The sequence below is a fragment of the Triturus cristatus genome, chromosome 8 (assembly GCF_964204655.1).
Source record: "Triturus cristatus chromosome 8, aTriCri1.1, whole genome shotgun sequence".
In the NCBI taxonomy this organism is placed as follows: domain Eukaryota; kingdom Metazoa; phylum Chordata; class Amphibia; order Caudata; family Salamandridae; genus Triturus; species Triturus cristatus.
In genome coordinates, this window is record NC_140591.1 from 601,483,469 (window position 1) to 601,502,520 (window position 19,052).

A 19,052-nucleotide genomic window follows, 5' to 3' on the forward strand; every position below is an offset into this window, starting at 1 on the left:
TATACCTACCTTATATATAGACACATGTGTACCTATCAGCCACTCCTATGGCAGGCCTTAACAATCCTGGAGGCAGAGTGCTTGGTAACATGTGAGATGGTGCTCTAGCATGAGCTGAACCTATCTGCAGCTTTCGGAACCATGGCCTTATAGCTGTTCTATGATATAGCCTACCATATACTCTTAAAGTACCTTATAATCTTAAACGGTTATGGTAACTATGGTTTGGCTTTATCAAAACATGTCCTGTAAGGTGTCTAACACTTTGGAATAATACCCCCCTACCATTTCTGGTGATGAGGATATTATTCCTCCCTTCTAGAGGGAGAGACATGTTAAAATCCTACTTTGCTGTTTAACTCTCACCAAAGCCTCAGCATCACAAGATGGCTGCTGCTGCCACAGACACGAGTCTTACCTCCTGCAGCTGGGAGCCCTCCCCCAGCCAGGGAGGCCTGGACAATAGGTTTCCTGCTTGGGGAGGTGCTAGCACCTCCCCAGACAGACTTTAGTGTATTGGGGCAGGGAGGGCTGAAAGGAATGAGACATGCCTGGGGCACACAAGGTGCTCCATGCATAGTCCAGTTCAAACCGGTGCTGGGGCACTCCAGCCCCAGCTCTGGCGCGAAACTGGACAAAGGAAAGGGGGTGTAACCACTCCCATTCCTGGTCCCACCCATAGGAGGGACCTTGCAGGTAGCCCAGCCCACTAGCCCAGTATATCAGTAGGTAGCTGAGCCCTGCTAAATTAGATTAACCTGAATTTGCAACTTGAACAGAAACTCTGGACCTTCGACATTCAACCTCAGGAAGAAGTCTGAAGAAATCTCCCTTGTGGCCAAGGAGTGACCACCCTGGGCAACCAAGCACCATCCAGCGACCGCTGCTTGCTTTGCGACTGATCCTACGAGGGACGACTGCAGAGACTGACCAGCGTCGAGACTTCCAGACACCTCTGACCCAGATCCACATCTGCAGCGAAGCTGAGACCCGTGGAGGCGACGAGGGACGTGGGACCGGCAACTTGGGAAAAGTGGCTAGTAACTGACTAGCGCGACTTCTGAGGCTTCCTCGAGGCTGTGCTTGGGGAATTGAGAAGCCCCAATCCCGAGCACCATCTGCAAAGAAGATCAGCTTCCCACACTTCACGTGTTCTGCGTGGGGCCCTTCTGCACCGGAGTTGTTCGACGTCTTGTCCGGTTGCTGGCCCGTTGGCTAGTAGCCTCTGCGACGACGAACCTTTGTTTTCATCTTGCTGGTCCGGCTCCTCTGTGAAAGAGAAGCACCCCAGACCTTCCTGGTCTGCACCAGAAGCAAGTCCTCCATCCTGCGTGGGTTCCGCTTGCCAAGGCTTGTTGGGTCCTGACTCGACATCGACGCCGCCGACAGCAAGAGCCTTCGTGGGACAGCTCGTCTCCTGGTCCTGGTCGCCCTCGACGCCTCCTGGTACCCGTGGCTCCTGCGACAAGCTTCACCTCTTCACCTGCATCTTCACGACATCGCCTGGTTCCTTCCTGGTTCCTTCCCGGCTCCTGGCTGGTGACCTAGACTCTGTCCCTTCTGCTTGCAGGTATCCTTCCTTCTTGATTCCATCCTTGGGATCCACCGGACACTCTTCACTGACTGTCAGCAACTTTCCTTCAGGCATCCATAGAAGTCAACGACGAAACCAGACGCAAGTTCACACCTATGCACCCGCAGCCCGTGGGCTAGGTAACTTGAGTACTCCGGTGCTCACAAGGGTATTGACTATCCTAGGGTCTACTTTCCAAGTCTCGACTTTCTAGCTATTCCAGAAGTGTCCTAAAACTGTTTAATTCTAATAACTACTATTTCTATCGACTTTTACGCATTATGCGTGAGTGTTTGCACTCTGCACCTGAATCCCGTGGGCCTCCCACTTCCTAACCTTTGGTAGTATAGTGTAGCCCCAGCGATTCCCTAGGCCTAGGCCTATCCTGTGTTCGTGACAGTGGTTCTTATACCACTTACTTAGTATATGGTTTGCGTGGCCCCTAGGGCCTAACTGTATTACTTACCTGTGTGACTTAATGTATGCTTAAATAAGACTGTGTTGTACTTACCTCGAATCTCATAAAGAGCGCTGAGGGTTTGACTAGAATAAATAAATTCTATTTTTATATATATCTGTTGTGGTGTCCTTTCATTTGGTATTCAAGGGATTACAAATGGTATAACAGCTGGCTTCACATGCCATTCAGAGTTTAGCCTAAGACTGCTCTTGTCCATGCTACCACTAGGATAGCTGGACTATAAGGTTGACTTTACAACCAATCACCATAAGGGTTGTTTGGACTGATACAAGGTGTACACTAGAATTAGTGACATCATATATCAGGCCAACTTCTCACAGTAAGAAACACTACAGATTGTTTATCTTTAATTTTACAACAGTTGACGGGACTCAATGGTGAAGAAGGGTGAAGGGGAAACCTCAGGATGGATACTAAGATTATGGAAGGTTAGACAGTGTATACCACAAACGTCTGTTTTACCAAAATCAATAATGTGCAAAATATTATATCCACTTAGATAAAAGCATCAAATCTTAATGAACCATAAGTGGATACAAAAATGTACAAACATTGAGCTGAGCATTGCATGTCATTGCCAGGAAAGTGTAAGATGACATTTCATGACTTTTCTGAAACAACACAAGGCCACCCTTCACTTTGCCCAAATCATGCAGTGGTCTCTGATGCATGCAGGTATGAGAGCGCTCATATTTATAGTTTCCTGCAAACTGACAGCCAATATCGGACGTCAGCAGTAAAAAGAAGAAAAAAAACCTCTGCTTTGAACAAGATATGGACACATCTCAGCACACTTCGTGTTCCCAAGAAAAGCAACAATTCTACTTGAGGTAAAACAAAACAGGTGTTGAGAGACGGCACAGAAGAATTGGTAACTACTTTGATAGTAACAGAAGTGTTTATAGAAAATGTATGTGGCCTGTTTGTTCGAGATTACAATTCTTACCATATCCATGCGAGTGGGTAGCTATTTGATACTAGGTCAAAAGAAACTACAGCACAAAAAAAGACACAATCCTATGGACCCCACCCTTGAGATTGTTCCTGATAATATTCATATGGATGGCAGACTATATATGGTCCTCATACATTTTGTCTTTTGTTAGACATAATGAGGAAAGGATTATTTAAGTTGAAGTGGTCCCCCTCATTCTAATTTTGAGAACAGTTAGGTGCCACTTAATAAACTGTTAAGTGCTCACCTGTCGCTGCACCCTGGGTGAGGCAGTGTGAAGCAGCGAGAAGAGATCTTGCAGTAGAGTGTGCTGTTGAGCCAAATACTGCCTACCCACATTAGACCCACTCAGTGCCAGCACCATTGAGAGAAGTTCAAAGCAGTAAGCATCAGAGGAAGCATCTTCATCATTTGGCTGCGAGTTGGCATTCTCCTTGCTGGAGATGGCATGCTCCCATTCCTCACGGACACGTGTTGCTTCCATTCGGATGGCCTGGACGATATGGGCACACACCTGAGTAGGCAGAAAAGTCACAATCAGAATATGAGAGTAAGGAGGACCAAAGCCCTTTACCTAAATGAGTCAATAACATAGGGCATCACTATGGGAACATATAAGAGCTCTGTAGAAAGAAAATATGAAGAAACCTTCAGGTGCATACCTGCTTCTGTAGGTTAGTCAGCTTACTTCTGCTGAATATGATCCCAACCATGTGCTCTTTAAGGTCTGCATCTGATGGAGCCTTTATGAAACATAGTACAGAAACAGTTTAGAAGGGCGATTTTCAATCTTCCCATCAAGTGTATATGCAAGAAAAGGCAGCAAGGGTGCTCATTAGGTAATGCAAGAGCACACCCCTTGGAAAACGTTTTTATATCTTGTAAAAGGACATTCCTTTAAACTGACATCACATCTCGTTTCTCATTTTAACCTACTACACATATGAAACAATTGCATTCATCCCCAACATTAAGTGGTCAGGAGAAGACTGCTATTTAGGTATGTGGAAATTGTGGTTCTCTGGAAGGGCGGGTAGTTTTGACAATAAAAGATCTAGAAAGCCTGTGACCTACACTCTCCAAACTGCCCTACGTAGACACTATGTCGATCAATGGATTTAAACAGGAAAAGAGGCAGGAACAGCAGCAAGAAGACAAGGTTGGGGGCTGGAAAGCAAGGGACAGGGATGAGCAGCATGGCAGTAATGTTGACAATGAGCCAGGCTGAGAGAGAACATTCACATGGAGTGCAGTGGGGTTAGAGAAAGGAGGTACATGGTTAAGTGGGAGGGAGGCACAGGCAAATGTGAGGAGCAAGGCGTTGCAACGTGAAGAATTCCCTAGGCCACAGGACGGGTATTTCATGCACCCTGTATGACAGCGTCAGGAACTTTTCGCCAAACCAGTCACTTCTGCTTTAGCATACTGCCCATTTGTTTCACAGAAAAACGGTCTTTACTTTTTCCTGGCATCTTAGTCCTTTCCTTCATGGCCCTTTAGAGGGTCACTGGCAAGATGCAAAGAATGTTAAAAAAGAGTTGGGAAATTAAATGAACATGAAACTAAATTGCTGCCTGTGAGGTGGCAGGAAGAGGAGGGATTTTATAATGTTTCCTTGCCAACTAGACAAACAAGTTACTTACCTTCGGTAAAGCATTATCTGGTAGAGACAAGATCCAGCCGCAGGTTCCTTCCCTTTGAATTTCCCAGGCGTCAGAATGGATCCATAAGATTTTTGAGCAAGCAGTACCCCTGTGCGCCGGTAGGTGGTATTGATAGGATCCGCATGGCATGGTCAGCATCAGAAGTGATGACTTTCCTCACCAGGAGCACAGAGACATGAAGTGCACTGACACCGATGTGTCCAAATAATGGTCCTGAAAGGGATCAGCCCTGACACTAGAAACTTGTCCAAAGAGCGGGAGGATGGGTGGGTCGGTAAGGAACATGCAGCTAGATCTTGTCTCTACAAGATAATTTGTTACCAAAGGTAAGTAACTTGTTCATCTGATAGAGACAACTAGCCACAGATTATTTACCTTTGAAAAGATATCCAAGCAATACCATCCCAGTGGTTGGCTGCGGACAAATTCTAAACCAAAAAGTCCAGCAGAAGCGAATGGGCGAAGTCCCCATACCTGTGGCCTGACTATCCAAGCAGTAGGGTCTGATGAACGTGTGCAGGGACATCCACCTTACTGCCTGGCAGACGTCCAGGACTGGGACTCCACACGCTATAGCAGTGGTAGCAGCTTTTGCCCTGGTGGAAGAAGCCCTTAAGCCCTCAGGGGGCTGCTTCTTGGCCAGTGCATAGCAGATTTTTATACAGAAAATGATCCAGCGCAAAATGGTTAGTTTCTGTACCGCCCGACCCTTCTTCGTTCCAGCATATCCCACAAAAGGTTGGTCATCCACCCGGAACTCTTGTGTGCTGTCAAGGCAGAAAGACAAATCTCTTTTAGAGTCCAGACAATGGAGATGCTCCTTTTCTTTCGAGGAATGTGGAGGAGTATAGAAAGTGGTCAAGGTGACAGATTGGCCCACATGTAACGATGTTACCACTTTCGGCAGGAAAGAGGCCCTAGTGAGAAGCATCAACTTGTCTGGAAATATAGATGGGAATGGAGGCTTGGATGATAAAGCCTGCAGCTCACTCACCCTTTGGGCAGATGTGATTGCCACTACAAAGGCTGTCTTGATGGTGAGCAGCCAGAGGGGAAACTAATGAAGAGGTTCGAAAGGAGCACACATCAAATATGTGACAACCAAATTAAGGTCCATTTGAGGCATAATGAAAGGGGAAGGTGGGAACATATGTACAAGACCTTTGAGAAACCTATGTGCAATAGGAGACTTGACTAAAAAGGGTTGGTCAGGCAGCCGCAGACAGAGCAGAAAGGTAAACCTTGAGAGCAACCAGAGCAGAGCCCTGCTGGGCGAGGGTAAGGATAAAAAGGAGGACATCAGAAAGAGAAGCAGAAAGGGAGTAAATAGACTTTTCTATACAATATAATCCAAATTTGATCCACCGGCAAGCATATACCGTCTTCGTGGAGGGACTCCTAGCTGCCAAAATAACATTGCTGACTTCGGGAGGAAGGTGGAAAGCTGTCAACTGTTGCCACTCAATCTCCATGCAAGGCGGCGTAGAGTTGACCGGTTCGGTTGGAGGATTCTCCCCTGCTGCTGTAACAAAGGATCCAAAAGAAGAGGCAGCCTGATCAGAAGATCGATGCTCATGCTGAGAAACTCTGGATACCAGGCTCTCCGTGCCCAGTCTGGAGTCACAAGGATGACTTGGGCCCGGTTGCTCCTGATCTTCTTGAGAACTCTGGGCCGAAGTGGTATGGCAGAAAGGCGTACAGCAGACCTGAGCTCCACCCAAGACGAAAAGCGAGAGCCACCTTGGAAACCCCAGCACGCAAAACGGCTGACATTGTGAGTTCTCGCCAGAGGCAAACAGATCCAAGCAATTCTCTCCTCACTGCTGAAAGAGACCTTCTGCCACCTTCGGCTGGAGACACCATTTGTGATCCACCTGGCATCAACGGCTGAGTTTGTCCGCTCTGGTGTTCAGGGAACATGTCACTTGCTCAACCACCAGGGATATGCCCTGCTGTTCCAGCCATTTTCAGAGACGCAGGGCCTCTTGGCAAAGAGTCCACAAGCCCACCCCGCCATGTTTGTTGCAGCACCACATGGCGTGGTGTTGTCTGTAAAACACTTGCTCCAGACTTCCCTCGATGGCGAGTAGGACGGCTTTCAATGCCAGCCGGATCGCTTGGAGCTTCTGCATGTTTATGTTAAGTCAGGATACTGCTGGAGACCAGAGTCCTCTGATCTCAACCTCTCCAAGATGGCCACCCCATCCCAGGATTGCCCCATCTGTCACTACTGTGAGATCTGATTCGGGAAACGAGAGAATTCTGCCTCTGACCCAATTGTTGTTGGTTAGCCACCACTGCAGATCTTTTGCAGTTCCCTCCGAGATCTGGACTATGTTGGAGAGATTCCACTGGGGCTGCGCACACATGAACTTCAGATCCCACTGTAGGATGCAGGAGGCCATGAGGCCCAGCAGCCTCAGAGCCATTGTCACCGAAATTCAGGACAGAGGCAAAAACAGCAGTATCATAGCCTGAATATCACAGACTCGCTGCTCAGTAGGATAAGCACAAAACTGCACTGTGTCAAGGGAGCATCTGAGAGGAAATCAGGTGTGACTTCGGCATGTTGATAGACAAACCTCAGGAAATGCAGAAGGTTTGTCGTAGTCTGGAGGTGGGAGACAACAGCCTGGGGCGATATCGTCTTCAGCAGCCAGTCGTAGAGATATGGGAAGCCTGGCAGCACTGATCTCCATTATTGAACTGTGGCCACCGCCATAACCTTGGTTAACACCGAGGCCAAAGGAGGGCACGATGAATTAAAAGTGCTCATGGCCTACCGTAAACTGTAAGTAACGCTGATGGGCAGGCAGGATGGGATTAAAAAATAAGTGTCCTGCCAGTCCAATGCTACCATCCAGTCTCCTGGGTCAAGGGCAGACAATACCTATGCCAAAGTGATCATCTTGAACTTCTCCTTTTTGAGGAGGAGGTTGAGGGTTCTCAGATCTAAGATAGGGCAAAGCCCTTTGTTCTTTTTGGGGATCATAAAGTTGCGGGAATAGCAACCACTGCCTACTTCTGACACGGGAGCCCTCTCTATGGCTCCCTTGGCTGAGAGAGACGTGACTTTCTCATGAAGCAAGGTCAAATAATCCTCCATCAGCCAATCATAAGTGGGAGGCAAAGAGGGAGGGGAGGATTTGAAGGGCAGAGAGCAGCCCCTTTGAATATTTTTTAACACCCACCTGGCCGATGTTATGGATTGCCAGTGGTGGGGATGATGGCTGATTCTGCCACCAGCTCTTGTAGGGCCTGATTTGAGGGCTTATAGGATGCAGAAGACCCACAAGGTCGGTATAAACCATGCCCCCACCCCTGCACAGACAGGGCAGCTTGCATGGGGCGGTGGCTGGAGTAGGGTTGGCACGGTTGAAAACCTTTTCCGCAACCACAAAAGGGGCGATAGAGAGACTGGGGTTGACGGGGGACAACTGAGAGGCCCAAGGACCAGGCAGTAGCTTTTGAGTCCTTAAAGAGCTCCAGTGCAGATTCTGCTTGTCTCCAAAGAGATGGCTGCCATCAAATGGCATGTCTATGAGGGAAGCCTGGACATCCTCTAAAAAAGCCAGATGTTCTCAGCCAGGCGTGGCTTAGAAGTGTCATCTAAACCGCTCTGCCCAGCGAGTTGGTCATATACCAACCACACCTAACGGTAAACTTTTCTGCATCCCTCTCATCTTTTACTACTTGGGAAAGCACGGCCCGTGCCTCCTCCAGGACCTGTGGCAGCACTTGTGCAACCGTGTCCCACGGTATGTGGAAATAGCAGCCCAATAAGCATGTGGTGTTTACCAACTGCAACGCAAGGCTGGTGGACGACAACATCATCTTCCCCAAGCTGTCCAGCCTCTTGGATTCCCGCTCTGTGGGTGCGGTCGGGAATGTGCCATGCGATGTACAGGCTTGGACTACCAAACTCTCAGGGGTGGGGTGTTGAGTAAGGAAACTCTGGTCCCTAGGTGCGGGGCGGTGGCCAATGAACAAGTTACTTAACTTCGGTAACGATACATCTGTAAGAAACATTAGTTAGTTAGATTCCTCACCTTAGAATATCCCCAGGCGTCAGGCTGGATCCGGAAAGATTTTTCGTCAGCAATACCCTTCCGCGTCGCTAGGCGTAGTCTGTGGCTCCGCGTCTGTCGTCGGCGTCGTGATCGCCGGGATGACGTCGGAGTACTTAGACGCCGCCCTCGCGCGCTCACGTCAGTTCTTGTACATAGCTTTCCGCGCCAGGAACGCAGAGCGCAAGAGACCGACACAGGTGCCAAGAATCTAGGGCCCTGGAAGGGATGACCTTAACCCTAGATATCGGTTCGCAGAACAAGGAGGATGGGTGGGGCGGTGAGGAATCTAACTAACTAATGTTTCTTACAGATATATAGATACTGAAGGTAAGTAACTTGTTCATCTGAAAGAAACACGTTCGTTAGATTCCTCACCTTAGAATAGATACCCCAGCAATACCAACCTCGGAGGTGGGTCTGCGAACCAAGATCACACCAGGAAGTCCTGGAGAACGGAACGGCCAAAGAAGCCGTCTCTTCGGACTTGGCTGTCCAGGCAATAATGTTTGGCAAACGTGTGCAGTGAGGCCCACGTTGCTGCCTGACAAATGTCCTGCAAGGGAACTCCCCGGCCCAGGGCAGTGGTCGCCGCTGTGGCCCGAGTGGAATGGGCCCTCAGCCCCACAGGAGGTTCCTTTTTAGCTAAGGAATAACAGCCTTGATACACAAAACGACCCACCGAGAGATGGTTCGCTTGTGCACCGCCCGCCCCTTCTTAGCGCCCACGTAGCCAACAAAGAGTTGGTCGTCCACTCGGAACGGTTTGGTGAGGTGCAGATAGGACATCGCCTGTCCAGATGGTGGAGCCTCTCTTCCTCTTTCGAGGGATGCGGAGGCGGAAAGAAGGTGGGCAGTGTAACAGACTGGCCGATGTGAAAGGCAGTTACCACCTTAGGGAGAAAGGAAGGACGAGTCCTGAGGACAACTTTGTCCGGATGGACAGAAAGGAAAGGCAGCTTAGAAGATAGAGCCTGGAGCTCACTCACCCTTCTAGCAGAGGTGATGGCAACCAGGAAAGCAGTCTTGAGAGTCAGAAGATGAAGGGGACAATTATGAAGTGGCTCAAAGGGAGCGCATATCAGATAGGTCAACACTGGGACATGAGGAAACGTTAGTAATGCCCTTAAAGAATCGAGAAACAACAGGGGATTTAAAAAGAGAAGGCTGATAAGGAAGCCATAAGAAAGCAGAAATAGCCGAAAGGTATCCCTTGAGGGTGCCCAGAGCACAGCCCTCCTGGGCCAAGGAAAGAAGAAAGAGGAGAACCTCAGAAAGAGGGGCGGAAAGGGGATCCACAGCCTTTGCTGTGCACCATGCCACAAATTTGTTCCACCTGCAGGCGTATACCGATTTTGTGGAGGAACGCCTGGCTGCCAGAATAACATTACAGACTTCAGGAGGCAAGTCAAATGGCATCAACTGCCGCTGCTCAATCTCTACGCATGGAGGTGGAGACTGGACAGGTTCGGGTGGAAGACGGTCCCCTGCTGCTGCGACAGAAGGTCCTCCTGAAGAGGCAGTCGAATCGGGGGACCGATCGATAGACTGAGTAGCTCGGGATACCGGTATCTTCGTGCCCAATCCGGAGCCACAAGGATGACTTGGGCCCGGTCGCGCCTGATCTTCTTCAGCACTCTGGGCAGAAGTGGTATAGGCGGAAAGGCGTACAACAGACTAACTCCACTCGCGACGAAAAGCGTCTCCGAGCGAGTGCCGCCTTGGAAATTCCAAAGCGCAGAACTGCTGACGTTACGCGTTCTCTTCGGTGGCGAATAGATCTAACCAAGGCTCTCCCCACTGCCGAAAGAGGCCTTGCGCCACGTCTGAGTTCAGACGCCATTCGTGATCCATCATGCACTGGCAGCTGAGTTCGTCTGCCCTGGCGTTCAGAGAGCCCGCCAGGTTTTGAACCACCAGGTTGATGGTCCAGCCATGTCCAGAGGCGCAGAGCCTCCTGACAAAGGGTCCACGACCCCACCCCACCCTGTTTGTTGCAATACCACATGGCGGTGGTGTTGTCCATGAACACCTGCACTACACTTCCCCGAAAAGAGGGAAGGAATGCCTTCAGTGCAAGCCGGATCGCCCGCAGCTCCAATAGGTTGATATGGAGCCAGGACTCCGCCGGAGACCAGAGGCCTCTGATCTCCGCCGCTCCCATGTGGCCCCCCCATCCCAGGAGGGACGCATCCGTCACTACTGTGTGCTCAGGTGGGGAAGGGAGAGGGATCTGCCACTGACCCAATCGCGATCCGTGAGCCACCACTACAACTGTCTTACAGTGCCCTCTGAGATCAAGACATGGTCGGACCGGTTGCCCCGATGCTGGCCCCACTGAAACTTCAGGTCCCACTGCAGAGCCCGCATGTGCCACCTGGTGTGATGTACCAGCAGGACGCAGGAGGCCATCAGACCCAGAAGCCGCAGCACCAACCTGACCGAAACCCAGGATAAAGGCCGAAAGATCGGAATCAGAGCCTGAATATCCCGAACCCGCTGTTCCAGAGGATAGACTCGGAACTGCGCCGAGTCCAGAACCGCTCGATGAAGAGGAGCTTCTGGGAGGGACTCAGATGCCGCTTCGGCACATTGATGGAAAACCCCAGCAAATGCAGGAGGTCGTCCGTAGTCTGGAGGTGGGAGACGACTGCGTGGGGCGAGCCCGCCTTCAACAACCAGTCGTCGAGATAGGGGAAGAATGGAACCCCTAATCTGCGCAGGTGAGCTGCGACCACCGCCATCACTTTCGTGAACACTCGAGGGGCACTGGTGATGCCGAAGGGGAGCACGGTAAACTGAAAGTGCTCGTGGCCTACCGTGAACCGCAGGTAATGCCGGTGGGCCGGCAGGACGGGGATGTGGAAATAAGCGTCCTGCAAGTCCAACGCTACCATCCAGTCTCCAGGGTCTAGGGCAGCCAGAACCTGAGCTAAGGTGAGCATCTTGAACGCCTCCTTCCGGAGGAAGGCGTTGACGCTCCTGAGGTCCAAGATAGGGCGAAGGCCCCCTTTGCCCTTCTTGGGAACCAGAAAGTAGTGGGAATAACAACCCCGACCTACTTCTGGGCCAGGAACACGCTCGATGGCCCCTTGGCCAAGAGGGCCGTAACTTCCTCCTGCAGAAGGTGCAAGTGATCCCCCGACATGCGGTGGTACTGCGGTGGCATGGCTGGAGGGGTCGCCTCGAAGGGGAGGGAGTAGCCCCTTCGGACGATTTGCAGCACCCACCTGTCCGATGTGATGGTACGACAGTGGAGCAGGTGATGGTGAACACTGCCTCCCAATGGCGTGGAATGGGCCTGAAAGCTCGGACTAGGAGGGCTTTGAGGCGGATGCTGCTGTGGCAGATGTGGATGGACCGGCTCGTTGTCCCCCTGCTCCGCCTCAGCAGAATCCACGTCCATGACTGCGTTGAGGCTGGTTCTGTGGCCTGTGGCTAGACGGACGTGAGGGGGCGCCCCTTCCTTGGCCAAGAAAGGGGCGAAAAGCGGAAGTTATGCGGGCGCGGGGCCGAGAGGCCCAAGGACTTGGCCGTATCCCTGGAGTCCTTAAAGCGCTCCAGCGCACTATCCGCTTTGTCGCCAAAAAGGAGACGGCCATCGAAGGGCATCCCCGGAGAAGTTTGTGGATCTCAGCCAGGCGTGGCGACGAATCGCCACCGTGGTCGCAATTGCCCCTGCCTAGCGAGTCCGTTGTGTCCAGTCCACATCGGATTGAATACCGTGCCTCATCCTGCCCCTCGGCAAGAGCCTGTGCGAGCCGTGTCCTGGCCTCCTCTGGACACTAAGGGCAGCACGTCCGCCACCGTATCCCACAAGGAGTGGGTGTAACGGTCCAAAAGGCACGCAGTGTTGATAGACCACAACCCCAAACTAATGGAGGAGAACAGCTTCTTCCCAAACTGTTCCAACCTTTTGGATTCCAGATCCGGGGGAGCGGACGGGAAGGCGGTCTGGGAGGTAGAGGCCTGGAGGCTCGGATTCGGCACAAGCAACGACCAGGAAGAATCAAGCCTCGAACGTCGATGCTCCTTCGTCGCATCAGCTGATGGACAAGGGGAAGTCATCGTATGCTTCCACTTCTTATCCGAATGGCTCGAGGACAGGAAACTGGAAGACGACGACTTGGGGCTCCTGAAGCGGTCCCGCGACCACCCTCTCGATCAGGACCGGGATCTCCCGAGCTGTCGCCTGCTGGGCCGCTAGCAGCTTCAGGGATTGCTCCCTCAAAGCTTTCGGTGCCATAGCCTGGCAGTCCAAGCACGACTTGGAGTTGTGGTCGGGCTCGAGATACCATGAGATGTGGGTCTGTTACCGACATGGTCCAATGACAGGTGTCATACGGTTTAAAACCGGTCTTCCTCAAAGACATCCCTTGACACACCAGGAGGAAGTATTCCCTCAAAAAAAATACTTTAAAAAACTTAGAAAAGTCTCAAAGACTGACAGAGGGGTAGCTCTTTCTCTGAATCAGTGCTAACTGGCGCGGAAAGAATGGACGTCAGCAATTCGAGGTAACGCCTATATAGGCAATATAGACAATGCTGATGCAGCTATGTGGAGCTGATCAACGCCACCTATCAGCGCGCAAAGGTACTGCTCAGGCAACGATCTTCCAGATCCAGTCTGAAGCTTGGGAAATTCAAAGGTAAGGAATCTGAAGCTTGATGTCTCTATCAGATATTACCTTTTCAACAGTGGCACTCTACCCTGTGTAAACTTATAGGGACCTATTACTAAAAGGCATTGCCCTCTTGTTTACTGGCATCAATCGAAGGCCTGTAAAGGGGACATCAAATGGGCGTTTAAAAAATATCCCTGGATACAGATCTCATGATATGAAAGGGTACATCCATCCAAGAATTTAGTGATGTCTCTTAGTAACTAGTAAGCAGGCAGGTAATACACAGACAAGCTGCTCTGCATCAACATCATCTCGGAAAAAAGACAGCCAATTCACATTTGGAGAAGATGGTGCCTGGAATATTTCAGGAATAAGGTTGTCAAGACAGATGACTAGAACACTAATTTTGCAGAGCCTAGCAGAAATAATCCTAATAGAAAGAGTATTTCAATATGCTAGGCATCTGCAGAGGTTGTCCAAAGCCAATTGGAGGATACTATACTGAAAATCAGATGCACTCCTGCACCTACATTGGCATGATGGCAGCAGGACACTGCTCTGAATAATGCTCAATTAGGTCACTACAAGACCTCAAAGAGAATAGAGGCCTTTCAAGAGGCCAATTTGTACAGCACAACAAACTCCAAAAACATTCAGGGACAGATGGGGGAAACCCACCACTGGGCCACGGATACACAAAGTCCTGCAATTACTATATGCAATGGACTGTGGTAGATAATAAGTAACATGGTTTTACAAAGACCTAGTAAATATGACAAAAAAACACAAATCGAAAATTACATGGGCAGTGGACATCAGAAAAGAACTAAACAACATGGAATATAATCATACATCAAGAAACACAAACAAGGTATCCAGAACTCCCCACTTTAAATATACACAATGACTTCTAGCACAGAACGCACCTCACACTCTGGAAATGTAATCATATGTCTTGCACTGTTCAATCAACCTGTCCCTGATGTCTTTCAATCAAATGAAGTATGTTATACTATAGCCTAGAGCCACTCAGTACTGAGTGATTACAGGGAAACAGTCCCTAAAAAGTGTAGATGAGGACTATACACCCCATAAGTGGTCAATTTTGTTTACTCCAAGGCAAAGAAGGTGGGAAGTCGATTCCTAGACCTGGTGCTTCTGACTGCCGAAAGAACACAAGCCAGGGTTTAAAGTTGTCTAAAATCTCTCCCTCCAACAGTGGAGAAGATGGGTCCAAAATTGGCAGAAGTGAAAAGTGTTGCTTTGCACGAGGGGAATCCAAACCTCGGAGAATAAATCCCCAAGCCAGTGGCATGAAGTATTGCTCTAATGTTTCACATTGTGTTTTCTTTTTATACAATTTGAGTCTGAGGTTTGTTGATAAGTTGCTGTTTGTAGAAGAGTGCCCTGCTCCTGTGCTGTGCCCCATGTTCGAGAGTGCCTTCAGAAGTCAAGACCTTAATTTTAATCTCTATGCTAGCTTCTCCGCCAAGTACTCATTCATATCTGGAAGGTGATTTTCTGTAGGGTGTGGTGAATACGATTGCAGTGCATGAAGGGCTGCAAATGGGGTGAAATCTAAGTTTGTCACACACTAGTTTTGCTATTGGTGGCGTACAAACACTTAAGAGGATAACAAACACTTCATGCCACAGAAATAAATATTTCTAGGCCAAAAGGAGGGCACAACAAAACCTTCACAGGAATACAACAGAGAACACTAATATTTTTGAGGCACAGAAGAGAATAACCAACAATATTAAAATAAGCTGCCCCCAAATTAATTCCTGAGCAATTTGGATAATGAATGGAAGAAAACACACGTTGCTGCAGAATCCTCTTTTTTACATCGTAGACATAGATTGAACCCCTTTTGATATTAGGTGAATTATGAATCTTCAGTGTGTTGATAGAAACAGATGTTAAGGGTTAGGTACAAGCTGCTGATGTAATCAATACACAGAGTACCTTTTCCTCTCCTTCAGGTGAAGACAGTAAAGTTTTCTCCTCTTGCTCTGGGGTCGGCTCTGCATCACCAGAGATCAGTTTTCCAAACACCTGAAATGAACAAATATGACAAATGTATGAATTCTGTAGGATAAATCCTCAAAGATCCACAATAATAATGTTAAAAGACGTTTCCCAAAGATGCACAGAAATGACAAATCACTGACCATCTGAGAATAAAAAAAGAATATTTGAGGAAAAAGGAATATCCATAGAATGATATATGTACAGGTATTGAATCGGAAATGGACACACAGAGAATGTACTACCAAGCTGAGGGATGAATAATAAAGCCTCCTTTCAAGAGTAGGAGTGACCCACTCTGGGCATTTCAGAATCAAGATACCAGTAGGTCATGCCTGTGGCTAGGGCTATAGTAGACCTAACTGTAATTTATTTTAAGCCATAGATAAAAACATGAGGAACAATGTTTTAAAAAAATCCTCAAGGTTTGCCAAGGAACCGAGTGAAAACATACCACCTATCAGTCAACCAAGGGCTCTCTTTATTAGTGCAGGCTGATGTAAAGACTTACTCTCAATAAGTGTGAAGGGAGATGCAAAGAAACGAGATATCAAAGAGCAATCCAGTTAATTAATATAAATTTTAAGCCAAACCCAAGTTCATGAAATAAAGAAAAACGTATTGGCTACTTATCAGAGACAAAAATAGAAATACCAATAAAGGGAAAGCAGAGAACAAATATGTTTATTGGTTCCATTGAAAGTTATTGGCTGCAATTTCGAACATGGGATATTAGGGAAATCTGTGCCAGTCAACTGCAAAAAGTAACAAACATTGGCAAAGCCAATAGGTCTTGCCTATGTGAAAACTATTGGCTTTGTCAATGCTTTTTTAAACGTTGCACAGCAGTGTGGGCTGCTGTGCAACATGACTTTCAGAAATAAAAAAAAAAGGGCTATGACGCGGTCAGCGTAGATCAAGTCATAGAACTTTTTTAAAGCTATGTTTCACAGCAACCCACGCTGCTGTGCAATCCGTTTAAAAAATGCATGAGGAGGGGAAGCAACAAAAGGGAGATGCAGAGGAGGGGGGAGAGCACTAGACAGGGCCAGCAATGGGAGAGGAATGAAGAAATAGTATCTCAATTACAGCGCGAGCAGCAGACGAGACCTGATTAAATTAAATCAATTTGTGCTTGGTCCATGCTCCACAGAAATGAATGGAAATGAAGCTTGGGTTCTTCTCTGCCGCGTGACGGAACAAATTTGCCTGTATGCTTGATGGTAGCATAGAGGAGAATCGGTCTCCTATCCCAAGGCTAACTCAGTCTGATTTATTCTAAGCAGCCACGGGGGCAATATAATGACTGGATTTGACTAAATTGTTTTCAACTACTAATCATTTTATCAAATATTTCCCCTATGTCATGCTTGTTCTATTAAGTGACTGGAAATTGTTTGTTTGGATGCTCAGCTAAATTTTATGTCCTGAAGATGATCGTGTATTTATAACAAAGGTCGAAACGTCGTTGACGCAACTGTGGACGCAATTAATGGAGGACACATTGTTTTGTTTGTTGTAGTTTCAGTGTTGTTCTGAAACTCCCTCTTTTATGTAACCTCTTCTGTCCACCACCTGTCTGGTTTTGTATTGTATTTTATCAAATGTTATATGTACCAGTTTATACCTCTGAGCTCTATGCTACAAATCTTTTTCATTTAATAAATTTTGCATGTTTTTCCAGATACTTCCTTTACGGGCTGCTTTTCGATTTTTCACTTTTTTATATGTGTTGATGTTTTTTGTCTTAATTAATTGTTTACTAACAGTGATTGTTGGTGTAATTGTAATTTTGAAAAAACTTTGAACCACTGTTTGGATAAAAAATTAGGCGGCAGCACAAACACTGCCATCACCTTTGTAAATATATACAGGTGAGGTCGAAGCGCAGGATGGCACACTGAAAGTGTACTGATCCTACCTTAAACCGAAGGAGGTGTCGGTAGGATGGCAGGTTGGGCACATTGTGTCCTGCAATTTTAAAGACCCTTGATTTGGGGCAGAGAGGACCTGGGCCAGAATGTAGCCCCTTTGGACAACAGTGACCAGCCTTCCTGGGAGCGAATGAAGGCATGAAGTACTTAAGTCTGAATAGGGATATGAGGGACCGGAGGTGGGAGATGAGAACAATAGGACACGACATATGTCAGACCTCAAGGGCCTTAGTTAATTGCAAGCTAGCCGAGTTACAGTGCAGCAGGGGACAAGAAAGAAAATGAATGCTCTACCTAATATGGACTACGCCCTTTGACACGAGAGCAACAAAATAAGTGCATGGGATGTTGACCAGGCTGCAGGGGCTGGCTGTCTTTGGCGATAAGCCCAACCACACGAGAAACATTGGCATTTCCAATATTAGTGTTGAAGTTGGCAACAACAAGCCACACAAATGGGATTTTCCTTGAAGTGCTCCAAGGAAGAATTTGCAATTTCTCATAAAAACCTAAGCCCATCAAAATATATTTGGCATTTTTAGCTATTTTATTAGTTACATTTTATTAACCACTCATTAATTATTGATTCTATTGCGCTGTGGTGGAATTACTAGGTGGGGTATATACCATTAGGATGAAGGATATGGCTGCTTAAAGATCCATGTTTGGACTTCTTCCCTAAAGCTGAAGTAGTTTGTGTAAGAATGTAAGGTTGCAGGAAGATAGCTCAGAGGGAGGGAGCTAGGCCTCCCATTTCAGGTTTCTTAACTTGAAGGACAACCAGAAGAGGAGGAAGAAGAATGAAGTTCTCAAACTGGACAGTACTTCTTTAATCTTTCTCCTAAAAAAGATGGACTCTCCCTTAGGATTGCTTTAAAGCTAAGATAACAGACTTTAAATTAAATCCTATGTTCAAGGGGTAGCCAATCAAGTTCTCCCGGCAACGGGGCAACATGTGAGTGTCCCGGGGCAACATGTGAGTGTCCCGGTGAACTATGGATCAGCTTTGCTGCTTGGTTCTAAACACATTTATGAAATATATGAATCCGGTTTTGGGGTGACCTATGTTTAAGGAATTGGCATAGTCAAGTTTCAAATTGAACCTTGCCATTAGTTACTGTTTTTGAAGTATCCTAGGAAAGGTAAAAAAAAGCAGGAAGTGATTACAGCACCGATTTGTGATTTTAAAGATAGATCTCCATTGATATTTATTCCAAGACTTTTTGCTTGACCCATAAAGGATGTCTGCACACCCCCAGAAAATCCTGTGAAACGTATCCATGCGTGACGTTAGATCACTACACTAGTGTCCATGGAGTCACACAACCATCTGGTGTGTACAAACAGGCTCTCAATATATACTTGCAGTACCCTGACCATCTTGGATTGTCTTTGTGAATCTTAGTCTCAAGTTTCCCTTTGTGCCAAAGTTAGGAACCCTTGCAGTGGTTTTACAACTAAGTTTCCTTCTTAGTAGGGTGGTGTTGAAGGATTCAATAGAGAATGAGGGTAAAGAAAGAACTGTTTTTGCTAAACAAGTGTCCAGTCAACAAAAAATCTCATAGATTCTTGCTCGCAATGTAAATGCCAATCATCAGGAAGCCAAAGGGCAGAGGAGTAATTGCTGCTTTAAAGGCCTGGCCTTTCAGCTAAGCTAGACAAGAGTGCCAGCATCTGCAAAAGACAGCGAGTCTTGTCACTGTGGGAATGAAGAAGATCAGT

The 19,052-nt window shown here is 47.8% G+C and overlaps 1 protein-coding gene across 15 annotated transcripts in view; it reads right to left on the reverse strand.

The window, feature by feature from the left end:
* Positions 1-19,052, reverse strand: part of MYCBP2 (MYC binding protein 2) — a 1,771,217-nt gene that overhangs the window by 274,270 nt on the left and 1,477,895 nt on the right. For all 15 annotated transcript variants that reach the window (XM_085622060.1, XM_085622057.1, XM_085622054.1 and 12 more), the window contains 3 exons: positions 15,334-15,423; positions 3,672-3,752; positions 3,257-3,523 (listed from right to left, as the gene is read on the reverse strand). In XM_085622060.1, coding sequence (XP_085478186.1) covers positions 3,257-3,523; positions 3,672-3,752; positions 15,334-15,423 — 438 coding nt within the window. The remainder of the gene's footprint in view (positions 1-3,256; positions 3,524-3,671; positions 3,753-15,333; positions 15,424-19,052) is intronic.